Source organism: Meriones unguiculatus, chromosome 12 (assembly GCF_030254825.1).
Source record: "Meriones unguiculatus strain TT.TT164.6M chromosome 12, Bangor_MerUng_6.1, whole genome shotgun sequence".
Classification (NCBI taxonomy): domain Eukaryota; kingdom Metazoa; phylum Chordata; class Mammalia; order Rodentia; family Muridae; genus Meriones; species Meriones unguiculatus.
This window is the reverse complement of record NC_083360.1, coordinates 38,972,746-38,986,101: the sequence shown is the minus strand read 5'-3', so window position 1 is coordinate 38,986,101 and position 13,356 is coordinate 38,972,746. Positions and strand designations below refer to the sequence as shown.

General features: G+C 44.7%; 1 protein-coding gene across 2 annotated transcripts in view; it reads right to left on the bottom strand.

Moving 5' to 3' along the window:
• Positions 1–13,356, bottom strand: part of Vwc2 (von Willebrand factor C domain containing 2) — a 168,395-nt gene that overhangs the window by 153,620 nt on the left and 1,419 nt on the right. For both annotated transcript variants that reach the window (XM_060365663.1, XM_060365664.1), the window contains exon 2: positions 12,134–12,932. In XM_060365663.1, coding sequence (XP_060221646.1) covers positions 12,134–12,829 — 696 coding nt within the window. In that variant the 5' untranslated portion in view covers positions 12,830–12,932. The remainder of the gene's footprint in view (positions 1–12,133; positions 12,933–13,356) is intronic.

Here is a 13,356-nt window from a genome sequence, read left to right as displayed (position 1 = left end):
GTGGTACTCACATGTCAAGGTTATTTGTTAGCAAAGTGCTGAGTAATGTAGAGGAATAGAAGAAAGCAAGACAGTGTTCTCTGCTGATGGTTCAGACATGGTGCCTGCAGACTGATGGGTACACAATCAGAATGGATGCATCAACACCAATCGTGCCACTTCTGATGCACCCATACACCCGTTGGTAAGAGCACGGCTCTTTGGTTAGCCTCACCTCCTCTCTGGCCAGTACAGGTGGGATGCAGGTGGGATGAGTTTTTTTCAAGGAACACCAAATTATCATTCTGCTCTCCTTCAAACATGGCCTGCAGCTAGGCCTTGCAAAATCTAGAGAGGCTCCTGAGCCTCTGATGCTCCAAGGTCTGGCAAGTGCTTTTGCTTTCCACCAGGACCAATGCAGGAAGGTTTTGCATCCTAACATGCCAAAGGCCACAGGGCTATAGATAGGCAGTAAGACTCAGAGTCCCTAACCACAAGCCTTGGGGAACCTGAGTGCTGGTGAGATTCTTATGGAATACTAATAATTAATTTACTCATTCACAGATTCCTAAATTAAGCCCCTATGTGATGTGTATGTGATCAACTACTTAGAGCTCACTTATATGAAAGAAGTTTCTCTTGCAACTTTCACTGAAAGCTTTTTCTTAAGAAAAATAAACAAAACAAGCAAAACGAACAAAAAACCTGTAAGATTCAGACTTTTAAGTAATTCTTGGGAGAATAAAGCAGAGAGTATAGTATTCACTGAGTACATAAAGGAATAAAATCAAATACCTTCAAAAGAATAGATTTGAAAAGACCTGTGACATGATCCCATTGTAGAGAACATAAACCAAATTTAGGGATCATTCAGATAGGAGAATGAACCAGTGAACTAGGTGAATAGAATTGAGGTCTGAGCCAAGTGAAAAAAACTTTAATGCACTGAAATTGATGTACATATCACACACACACACACACACACACACGAAACACAGTCCCATGATTTCTTTTGATATTTTTTATGTGAGGTGGTAAACATTGTCACCTGAAACAAATAATCATGACAATGCCCAAATACATGTTCTTTTGCCTTTGAACAGAGCTGCCAGGGCCATGGCAACAGGCCTCACACCCACAGCTCTAAGGTGGCTTTTCTGGAAACCACTGCGGACACCATCAGTCCAGCTGTCATGTTACAGTCCATTTGAATGCATCAGCTGTCAATTACTGAGCGCTAGAGCTCAGAGGCAGCTCCGTGTCTGCACTGCTGGCTCCCTTCTGCTGTCCTCTATCTTTGCCCTAAGCAAGCCCCTTTAACACACATGTGAATAAAGTGCCAGTAGTGTCTCCAGATCACCTGGTCCTTTTGTCTGCCGTCTTTATGCCTATGAGCCTACATAGCTCACTTACCCACAGAGGGACCCACCTTTGCCAGCAGACATACAGGAGCCAATATCCCTGCGACCTCATCATTAAAGTGTGCCACTCCTCCTTCCCTACTACCCAGGGCAAGATGATCTTACTTTCTTGGCTTGCTGGAGAGCCTTGGAACCCAGAAGTTCTGCCAACAGCAAAGTCCTGTAGAAGCTTAGACTCAAGAGCACAGTTTATCCCTCAGGCCACCCCCCCAACTTCTTTCAGCCAGAAGGAAGGTACAGCCTTGTCAGAATCTTTTTTTCCAACTCACTCACCCCTGACATTTCTGTATGCCTGACATAGCTAGATACCAACAGGTAAATACAACAGTGCTCAGGGCAGTCCTTCTCCACAAGAAAGGGCAACGTGTCTCACTGGCCATCTGCTGACCACACCTAAGGGGAATAAAGACAGCTTTTCTACTGTCTGAGGGAGGAGGGTATGTCTCCAAAGTGACTGTCATAACTCCTCATTTACCAAAAGCAATTAATCCAAAGAGTCACTTGCTTGAAAGTCATTTGATTGTATTTGACTTGAAGTCCTCTCATAACACTGAGAGGTCTTTGTAAAAGGAACCCAAAACTTGAAAGAATAAGAGGGTGTTGTGAACGCTGGACAAATGGAGCTTCTGTATGGTTGGAGGCATTGTTTATTTCAGAACTTGCCCAGTGCATGATAGGTACAGAGAACGGACTAAGAAGGAAGGTCATTTTAAAGTGCTTTGATCTTCATTACAGAAAGAAAAATAAAAACCGTCCATGGGCAAGGGGAGCCTGGCAATGCTTGAGATAGGCAGCTTTGGTAGTGGAGGGCCCTTTGAAAGTGCCTACCTATTTCCTGTTCTTGCCTATAGCTGAGCCTGACTCCCTGGACCTCCTTCCTGAGAGCTCTTGAAAGTTTGGACTTAAAGCATTATCCTATTTAAATTTCCCAATTCAAACTCCAGGGCAAGAAAATCAACCCAAGCATAGGTGTATCTGCTCCATCTGGCCCTTCCTCCGACAAGGGAGGCTGACATTCTGCAGGATCCACCTATCTATCACTCTGCACCATGGATATGAGTTGTCTAGCTGTTTTGCACAAAGTAGGTTTCCAACCATACATCTAGCTTCTACTATCTGATGCCAAGAATATCCTTCACACTCCGGTAGTGTGACATCTCATTAACTGAGATTACAGGCATGTGCCATTTTGTCCAGCTTATTGTTGCTTGAAACTAGACTATCAGGCTCCTTCCTGAAAGATGATTGTACTGGATATACTGACCAGAGTAAAACTTGCTTTTCTTGTCCTTCCTTCCTTCCTTCCTTCCTTCCTTCTTTCTTTCCTTCCTTCCTTCCTTCCTTCCTTCCTTCCTTCCTTCCTTCCTTCCTTCCTTCCTTCCTCCTCCTCCTCCTCCTCCTCCTCCTCCTCCTCTTCTTCTTCTTCTTCTTCTTCTTCTTCTTCTTCTTCTTCTTCTTTTCCTTCTTTCCTTCCTTCCTTCCTTCCTTCCTTCCTTCCTTCCTCCCTCCCTCCCTCCCTTCCTTCCTTCCTTCCTTCCTTCCTTCCTCCCTCCCTCCCTCCCTCCCTCCCTTCCTTTCCCTCCCTCCCTCCCTCCCTCCCTCCCTCCCTCCCTCCCTTCTTTCTTTCTTTCTTTCTTTCTTTCTTTCTTTCTTTCTTTTCTTCCTTTCTTCCTTTCTTCCTTTTTCTTTCTTTCTTTGTTGCACAGTTGTTAATCTCCAGGTCAGCCTGACCTCTGCAGCTCTGCATACAATGTCTCCTCTGGCTGCTCATGGTTTTGAACATCTTTCTTAAGTCTTGTGCTCACTAGTCTCAGAATGGCGTATGTGTAGCAAAGTTTTCTTTATCCTTGCTTATATTTACTGGTTTTTCTGAATGAGAAAATTGTTGTATCTTTTAACCACAAAGTTTTGCAACCATATCCTGAATTCTTTCACAGTCTAGGAAGAAGTCACTAGACCTTAGCTTCTCTCTTATTTGCAGTGGAACATATCATTCCTTTATTCCATCCACATGTCTGCTTCTTCAGGCTTATTTGCTGACTCACTGAATTAACTCTTCATCAGTGTCTGATCTTGTATTAGCTAGTTTTCTTGTTAATGACACAAAGCCACAAACAAAAGCAACATAAAATAGGGTTTATTTTGAGGTCTAGAATACAGAGTATATCATGGTAGTCAAGGTGTTTGGATGTGAGATGGAGTGACACACTGCATCCCTCAGTCTGTAGTTGGAAAGAGAGGACTCTGCTATTAAATTAGCTGGGCTTCCTCATCTGGCTTCAGTGGGAGAGGATGAACTTACTCCTGCTGCATCTTGATGTGCCAGCATGGGTTGGTACCCATGGGGGTCCTCCTCAAAGGAGGAGGAGAAGGGAACTTGGGCGGGGGATGTGAGGGTGTGACTGGAGGATGGAGAGAGGAGATTCAATCAGGTTGCAAAGTGATTAAATAAATAAATTGATAAAGAAAAAAGTTTGATTTATCTCCTCTCTTTTCCCCTTTCAATAAGTCTGGGTCCCCATCCCATTGGATGGTACAGCCCACAGTCAGGGTGAATTTTTCCTTCTTCTGGAAACCTCTGACATGCCAGGAAGTTTATCTCCTGAAGGATTATAAATCTAGTCAATTTGACAATGAAGACTGACCACCACAAACCTACTCCTGCCAAACCCACTTAATACTGGACATAAACTCCTATTTTGGTATTACTTCATTATCTGATCCTTTAATTTTTTCTTTTTTAATTTATTTTTTATAAATTATAGTTTATTCACTTTGTATCCCAGCTGTGGTCCTTCCCTTATCCCCTCCCAATCCCATCCTTTCCCTCATCTCTTCCCATACCTCTCCCCAAGTCCACTGATAGGGGAGGTTCTCCTCCCATTCCCTCTAACCTTGGACTATCAGGTCTCATCAGGACTGACTGCACTGTCTTCCTCTTGATTCCTTTATTTTTAAGAATGACAAGTAGTTGGAGTACATTTCTATCTCTTACCCAGATGCTTTATTTCAGCATTCATATCTTTTTTTCAGCATTCATATCTTGATTCATATTAAATGTCCTCATTTCTCATTTCAGGATCTCAGGTTCAACGGCTTTGCTCTTGGCTGACTCTTGCTTATGAGTCTGATTCTTCCACTAATTAAGCTTCTATTTGGAGATCACTTATATTGCTTGGAATGCTCTTGTGGTGGTTTTAAGAGCCTAGGTGGAAGGTGCATTTCCTCTGTGTGTGCTTGCTTGGGATAAATCCCTTTGGTCTCCTTTCAAGCAGTTAACTGGAGGAAGGCAGAAAAGCTTATGTTTTTCATACTTCATGGGGAAGAATGAACTGACTTCCACATCTATAAGAGGGTGCAAGTGCAGAAACTGGAACCACATAAGGAAACCCCACATCTCTTTCTCCTTAACAGTGCTAGGCACTGCGAAGGACAGACCCTGGCTCAAAAGTCAAATATTTATCTACTTCCCTCTATGGCTACCTACACCCATGAGACTGGCCTCATAAGAACTAAAAGGCTTTTAGGGAGCCACCATGTCAAGGCAGACTGTATGGATTATAATTTCCACCTATAGGGATCAATGTCTTTTACTTTTTTACCATCTCAGCTCTGCTTTTCAAAAGATGTTCCAATGGTTGTGACTTTTATGTCCCCTCTTAACCTATACATTAAAGGCTCAGTTCTGAAATGCTACTGTTGGGAGGTATTGGGACCTCAGATAGATCTACAATAGACCCATAGCCTCCAAGAGGATGCCCTTGAAAGAGACCGTGGAACCTTGGCCCTCCTTCTCTTTTTTATCCTGGATCCTGACATGACTGGTTCTGTTCTACCATATGCTCTCAATGGGATGTGCACAGCCCCTTACCACTAGCCAAAATTAATGAGGCCAACCGCACATAGATTATAACTTTCAAAACTGTGAATTAAAACCCTCTGATTTTATTAATAGATTTTCTTACTACAATAGAATTCTGATAGACACGGATATGTTTTATATCATATCCAGGACATTGTACATTTTATAAAAGGTGGAATTTCGGCCATCTTTCGTATTGCCATGAAAAGAATAGTATTCCTGTGTCTAATGCAGAGCCGTTCTGTCACAACTGGAAATGTGTGCCTCCAATGAGCGTTTTAACTCTTGGTCTTGTGCTTTTCTCCTGTCCTAGGGCTTCTGGGAGAACTCACAAGGCCACAGGCAGATGCCTGACATCATCCTTTTCTGCAGATTCGAAAGGCAGCCCATGTCCTGGCCGCACCCCAGTGCCTGACAGAAATAGAATGAGGAGAGAGATCCAGCTGGCAGGATCTCAGCCTGGAAACACATGAGCAGCAAGAAGGACTTCCAGCTACATGGCCAGAAAAGTACCATGAAGGATACCAGAAAAGTACCAGGAGCAGACAGGCCTGGGCGGAAAGCCTACCTTTTATTAGCTGATGACGGCTGCATTTGAACATCTTTTTCTTTCCCTTAGGACCTCTGCTTTGAAGGCTACTATTATTTAAAAGTAAGCCATCATCACTACTAATGAATACTAATACCAAGTATTAGTAATCAAGAGTAGCTTTTACTTGTCCACTCAGAGCCCCATCAAGACCCTCTGGATATGTCATACCACAGTGCCCCTGCTTGTCAGCTAGAGGATGTCATTTGCTTTTCATGCTGTCTCCAAGATTTAGCCCAGGACACAGCACAGGTTAATCAAGATATTTTGAGGAAGTAAATGCAAGGGTGGGTTTTATGTTGGAATGGGCCAAATATGTAGATTTTAGTCTGGATAAAACAGAGCTTTACAAATCAGTCCCAAGATCAGGGTTATCTTCAGACAGAGGCCCATGAAGATCTAAGCCAGGTCACAGCATACACAGGTGCTGAGAGTAGAATTTTCCTCCTGTCTGTTCAGAGCTTCATAAGAGCCAACTGTTCTCAGTAAGTTCATTCCTTCTGATGGTGAGAGATATTCAGGATACTGCCTACTTTACTCTCCCAGAAAACAAGGCAGCTCTGAAACTATCCCAGGATGCAAGATATAACAGACAAAGACTCACACTAGAAGTTCACAGTCTAAGAACTCTGTGCCTACAGCTGAAGAAAGTGTGATCTAAAAGCAAATAATCAGAGAATCCCAGAATATCTTTGGCACAAGCAGCTATATGGCATTAAATAAGACACTCATTTTCTAAGGTAAAACTTCAGGGCCAGTGAATGTAGAAATAACTGCTAAGTAGAGAGAGGGCCATGTGTGATAGCAAATGCCTTTCTAAGGCTGGCCCTCCACAGCTGTCATCTAAGAATCATCCTATTTCTACAGGAACCAGACAGCTAGATGTTGACATGAACCTTTCACTTGTTTGATATTGGCACTAGCAAACACATGTCATAGAGATGAGCTAATTATTGAGAAACCTCTAGCTGGATTTGACTCTCGGGCCCCAAGAGGGTATAGTCTTCTCCACGGTCCTGCCTACCTCTTGAGACCTAATGTTCTATGACTGACTTATTGAATCATTGCCCTTTGCTCTTGTAAATTACCTAGGACTAAATGGTTTTTATTATTATTATTATTTCATTACCACTCAACAGTTCATAATTTAAGAGATATAGATATTTACTGTATTTTGAGTACAAAATGTCATACATTTACATAAACGAACATTCTGCCAAATGGATCCAGTCATTTACTAAGCATAAATGTTATTCTGGTGCTTGAGTCTGTGTAAATGTTTCTTTTGTACAGGTAGATGGATCTAATTGCCATTCTCACTGACACACACAAAATGTTACTTGCTCCGTGATGGTAGATAGTAGTAGCATTGTTTTGGTAAAGCAATATCATTCAAAAGAAATTAAACCCCATTAGACTGAAAATGTGATTGATTTTGTTTTACTGGCACTTATCCAAAATTGCAACAGACATCTATTTAGACAGAAGTTTTGCTTCCAAGTTTCAAGTGAAAATATTCTTCCCATTGATGAATGTCTAGAAATTTTTGTGATGCAGTTAATGACAAGCCAGACACTGAATCATTCAGAGAGCCAGTGCGAGAGCAAGAGTGAGAGAGAGAGAGAGAGAGAGAGAGAAATTAACTAAGTAGCTCCCATCCAATTTGACTGCAGAAATCCCACAGTTCTTTCCTTCTTAACAGTTCCTGAGCATTGACAGACAGTCCATCAAGCAATGCCTACTAATAATACATATTTTCATTTCCAAAGACATAGTGCTTGCCAGTTGAGCTTCTGATTGCTGTGATAACAGAGTTGACACCTTGAGCTGATGCTATCTAACCAGAAGCAAAGAAACATGAAATGCATGCGATCTAACGCAGCCTCACTTCAGAGCACCCCATGAGTCTCACTGGCTTGAATGAAATACAGAATGTGGTTACAGACTCTCATTTAGGCCTTCATGAATCCTTCAGAACCAGAATTCCCACAAAGGGAACAAACTTGTTGCGTAGCTCTACATAAAATCATTTCTTGTAAATGAATTTTAAATTCAATCAGATTCTTCACTAAATGCTAATCATCATGCAGGACAAAACTCAACAGAACAGTAGAGCCACTTTCTAGCTGTCTGTGATTTGAGAGTGCAACAGAAGCAACCAACATCCAAGCTCCAAAAGTGGCACTCAGAATGGAACTGGCGCAATGGCACTGGCCAAGCTAATGTTCAGTGGGCCTGGAGTTAATCATGTTTCTCTGTGCCTCTTTATAAACGCCTTCTTCCTTCCACCATGTAGACATGTCTCTCTCCACTCCACATGTCTTGTTTGTCCCTTGTCTTCACTGACACAAGGTCAACTATGGTCACTGACACTCAGTGTTATGGACTGAACTGTATTCTGACTTACATGGTCAAGTCACAACCCTAATACCTAATACTTTGACTGTATTTGGAGACCTGGCCCTTGAGAGAGGAAACTGAGTTAAAATGAGGTCATTAAAGTAACACTGTAACAGTATTGGTGTGCTGGCAAGAAATCTGGGCTGGGGGTTTAGCTTAGAGTGTTTGTCTATCATGTGGAAGAACACTGATTAAACCCCCACATCAGCAGCAATCACCACCACCAAAGAAGAAAGAAAAAAGAAAAAGGAACTTTGTATACAAACATCCAGAAAAAAGAGCAAATAAAGACAGAGAGAAGTTAGCTTTTACAAACCAGGAAAAACAGCCTAGACAGAATCAAGCCTGTACATACCCTGAGCTCACATGCCTAGCCTCCAGGACTAGAAGTAATACATTTCTATGTCTCAAGGCACCCCCCTTTTTTTTAATTTGATACTTATTATGGAAACCCTAGCCAATGATTATTACTAGGAAGCACAAAGCAGAAAGAACTTGGTTGGAGTCATGCCTGCTGCTGCCATTGCTGAAGAACAAGATGCAAGAGGCAGTGGAAAAGATTCAACTGCTAACCTGCCCCTCCCCCAGTCCAAGAATACAAGTAGGATTACAGCCACCTAAAGGAGGGGCCCATCATCCTTGTTAACACCAGCATTTCTACTGTATTTTGTTGAGCAGTAAACTCTTCTACTGATATGCAGCCATAAATAGTAGGGGGTTTTGATAAAGGTGAAAGTATCCAGAAAGGAGAGAAAAGGCAAGGGTGAGAGTATGCAGCAAAAGGGATGGGAAACATGCGTCTAAGGACAGGGAAGCTTAAGAACCAAGTGGATGCTGATCTTGCAGGAGCCAAATGGCCCAAACATCACAGGCAAGGGCTGGCAGCCTGTAGCCCCTGAGTTTCATCTGCTTCTCACTTCAAATACCCACCAGGCCAGCAATTTCCTCTGTCAGGAAGCAGAGAGCAGTCTGTTGCAGGGCTCTGCACCTCCTCAGGAAAGAAAGTTCCCCACCCCCTCACTATCTCCAGCTCACTTCCTTCTATGCTAAGGAAAACAGTTCTGAACATTAGTCTACTATGTCATGAAGCAGATTGATGGACAGATAATGTCTCTCTCTCTGAATACTGAGAGCAAGTATGTGAACATTTGCAAAGTAAATACTCATCACTGACATCACAGATTCCAAGGACTTGAAGCTCACTCTGTACTCTTTCATACTGACCCTTTGGAGGACTCCCCTCCACCCTCCACACACATCTGCATCCAAGTGTTGGGACCTCCTATGAGCCATACCAAATAAAAGAAATGACTAAAAATCTACTTGATACCAACAGTAAGGGGCAAGCATGACACCTTAGAGTAAAACCTTTATGTAAACTACATATAAGATGCATAGTTAAAGACAGTGACAGCTTTGTGATATCAAAACATGTGACATCCTAGCATGTGTAAAGATGGCCTGGAAGTTAAGAATGAAAAATCAGGCTGTAGATAGCTCAACCAGCTTGCTTTGCAAGTATGAGGACCAGAGTTTGGATTCTAAACACCCACATAAAAGCCAGGTGCTGTGGCATACCCCTGTAACCCTCAGGCTTTGAGCAGAGGGGAAGGAAGGGGCCAGAGGATTTCTAGAGGTGGCTAGCCAGTCTAGCCAAGTCAGTGAGCCTTGGGTTTAGTGAGAGACACTGTCTTGAAAACAAGGTGGAAACTGACTGAGGATAACATTACACATTGACTTCTGGCTCTATGCATGTATGTATGTGCAAACACACACACACACACACACACACACAGAGAGAGAGAGAGAGAGAGAGAGAGAGAGAGAGAGACAGAGACAGAGACAGAGTCACAGACAGATAGACACAGAAATATGAAAACTCATTTGAAGAAGGAAGATGTGAATACTCTAATCTTTCCTGACTCTCCAGATTTTGAAAACACATTTATACAATACCAGTTTTTGCAGGCAGAAATCAAACAAGAGGTTGCTCTCCCCAAATGGAAAAAAACAAAAAACAAAAAAAAAAAATAGCTTTTTCTTTTTTCCCCACTTAGTACTTGGCAATGAATTATGAAAACAGAAGTTTGAATTTTGCTGTATTTGTGATTTCAGGTGTTGGGATGGCTCCTCTGGGAAGTGTTTCAGCTCTTTATTTTATAGTAAACTAATTCCTCAGCTCACCTCAAAAGCTGTTGTAAAGTGCTGGGGAACTAATAAACAGAACAAGCAACAAATGTTATTAACTTAAAAAGAACTGTTTGTTTTTTACGTTATAAGACTCTGATTATATTATGAACACAAACCACTTAAGAGAATTTTGCTGGAAATCCAGAACATCTGGAGAGCTATCTGGAAGCATCCTGAGTCTGAGTACACAGGAGGTATTTTTAGGATAGTGTTCTTGACTCTATCTCTCCTGAGTTTGGGTCCTGCAAAATTTTCATCGAAGTTTGTCTTTCTCCAAAGGGCTGAAGCCAAAGAATGTGGTACCTCTGAAGCTATACCCTGCTGATTAGCCTTCAGGATAGTAGGTTCCTCATCTTAAAGAGAACAAAAAAGAAATCCAAGTTGGAGCTTTGCATGCCTTGTTTTAGTCATGATGCACTTGAACAGGAGGCAAGCCCAAATGGAAATCCATGTTTCCTGACAAAGACACAAAGCTGATTACAGAGTTTGCACATTATCTGTAGATCAGTTCTTCTTGGCTGTAAACTTCACCCAGCTCCATATGCCAGAATCCACTCCACTGCACTCATTAACGTGCCTTTCACACATGGAGTCCAGGAATCCACTAATTTACAGGAGATTCCAAAAGGCTTCCTTCCTGTCTTCCAAGCCCTGCTTTAGGGTTTGCAGCTTCAGGAAGCTCTGTGCTAGTAGGGGAAAAATGTCTTTGGAATGCTAAACCAATGACCAGAGCCACCTTGAAGGTGTTTGCAAATGAAGACACAAGTACATTTCAGAGGTGCCTAACCCAGTGGCAGACGCTGCACCTTGCACCTCGCCCCACACAAGCCAGCAGGCAGAACCTCCACGGAAATTTAAGTCTCAATAGGCCTGGGCCATAGTCCAAGGGAAGTGTGAGGAATTAAAGCATAAACTATACGGTGGAATTGCTTCGCTTGGCACAAGAATCTGTTCCCTGCCTCACCACGTTATTTAAATATTCTCTGCTTCAGTTTCTTCTTCTTTGTTGCACAGAGACAATCTTCCCAGCCTGACACACAGTCCCACCAAATCACTCTTTGTGAGAACCTTAGCCTAGAACCCGACACAGAAGACCAAGAGAAATAAAATTTTTGTATCCCTCAAAGATTAAAACACTTTTAACCAGAAACTGGGCTTCTAAATATTGCTTTCTACTGTATTTTGACAACTAGTAAGCAAAACTATTTTCTTTAGATATTTAGAACATTTACAGTTAGTCTGATGAGCACATCTGGGGAAATGACTTATGTATATGAATGGTCTTCCTCAATTAGCCATTAACTAGAGACTTTGTCCCAAGTGGCAGGGTAATTTACACTGTGTTTGGAAGCAGGTTGAACACTTCATTTCTAAATTAGGAGCAACGCGTTCCTGCTGAAAGTATAGCCAATAACCCACAGCGGTTCCCTTAGTGTCAAGGCTTCAGTCTATTGTAACCCCTTTGCAGCCAATACCAGACCAATGGATAAAGACTGGCCACACGGGTCTTACAAGAACTACCCCAGCACTGAAGGGAGGGCATGTTAAAGGGGTGTCCAAACCGCCCTTCACCGCCAAGAACCAGGGAGAGCCTTCTCTTCAAGGGGTGGGGGTGGGTATCCCAGAACCAAAGCCATTCCTTCCCTTCCTGGAAGGTGCCAAGTCGCCAGCCAGCAGGCGCTTGCCTCTTACCACAAACTCCTCCAAAGTCTGGTAGGTCTTGCCCCGGAACTCGCAGTAGTTCTTCCTCTCCTTACACTGCGGACAGCACTGGCTGGTGTCGACGTGGATGCAGCGCGGGTGAAGCCGCGGGCACTCTGGCTGTGCGCAAAGAGGACCCTCCTCAGTACACAGACACGGGCAGGCTGAGGGACCTGGTGCGAACTTCTCCCCGATCGCATACACGAAGCCACTCTCGTCCACGCAGCCCTTGCCGCGGTAGTCGGGGTAGGCATATTCCTCAGGCAGCTCTGGTGTGGGCACGAGTTCTAGGCTGATCGCTTCCTGGGCGGCGGCGGCCGGGGGCTCCCCCTGCGGGGTGTCCCCGCGAGGCCGGACCTGCCAGTCCGCGGCCTTGGCGCTCCCGCCCTGGGCAGCCCAGGCCTGCTTCTGCTTGCTCCACGCCTCCCGGCCCGAGAGCGCGCGGCTGCCCTTGCTCTTCCAGTCCCGGGCACTGCTGCCCTCGTCCCTCGTGGCGCGCCCGAGCTCGCTCACCCGCCCGGGGCTGTCCCGAGACGCGTGCTCGCGCTTCTCCTGGCCGGGTTGCTCAGGAGCTTGAGCCAGCTTTTCCAGGGGGATGCTAGGACTGCACAGAGCCACCATCAGGCAGCAGGTGACCAAGAGGGAACTGGAGAGCGCGCCAACTGCCATCGCAGAGGAGCTAGGCATCCCCTACCACGTCCCGGCGGGCGGGCGGGCGGGGAGCGCGGATGATGAGCGAGTCGCATTCACAGCCCGGGGGCGCGCCGCTGCCAGCCGGGAGTCGCCGTCCCTGCGGAGAGAACAGCAGAACAACTGAGCTCCGTGGCCCGCGCGCATCTCGGCCCCGCCGTGGCCCCCACCCGGCCGGGCGCCGCCCGGGCTCCTGCATCGCTCTAAATTAGCGAGCTGGACTCGAGGGGCGGGGGCATCTTGCCCAGTGTCTGTGTACAAAGGGGTTCTCAGGCATCACGAATGTGCCGGAATATACAGCGAACAAAGTCCAGGAAAAAGAGCGATCGCGGGGTCCCCCGCAGTGGAGGTTAGTACTGGAGGTGGGCACCTCAGGTTGCGAAGCCCGGAAAACGCAGCGGGTGCAGGCTGCAACCTCAAAGCTCAAATTCTGGCACCTGAGCTGGCCCTCCCCAAGTCCTGGCCGCATTTACCGCAGGTTACTAAACAGAGAATTCCGCAGTGGAATTGAAGACCTACACATG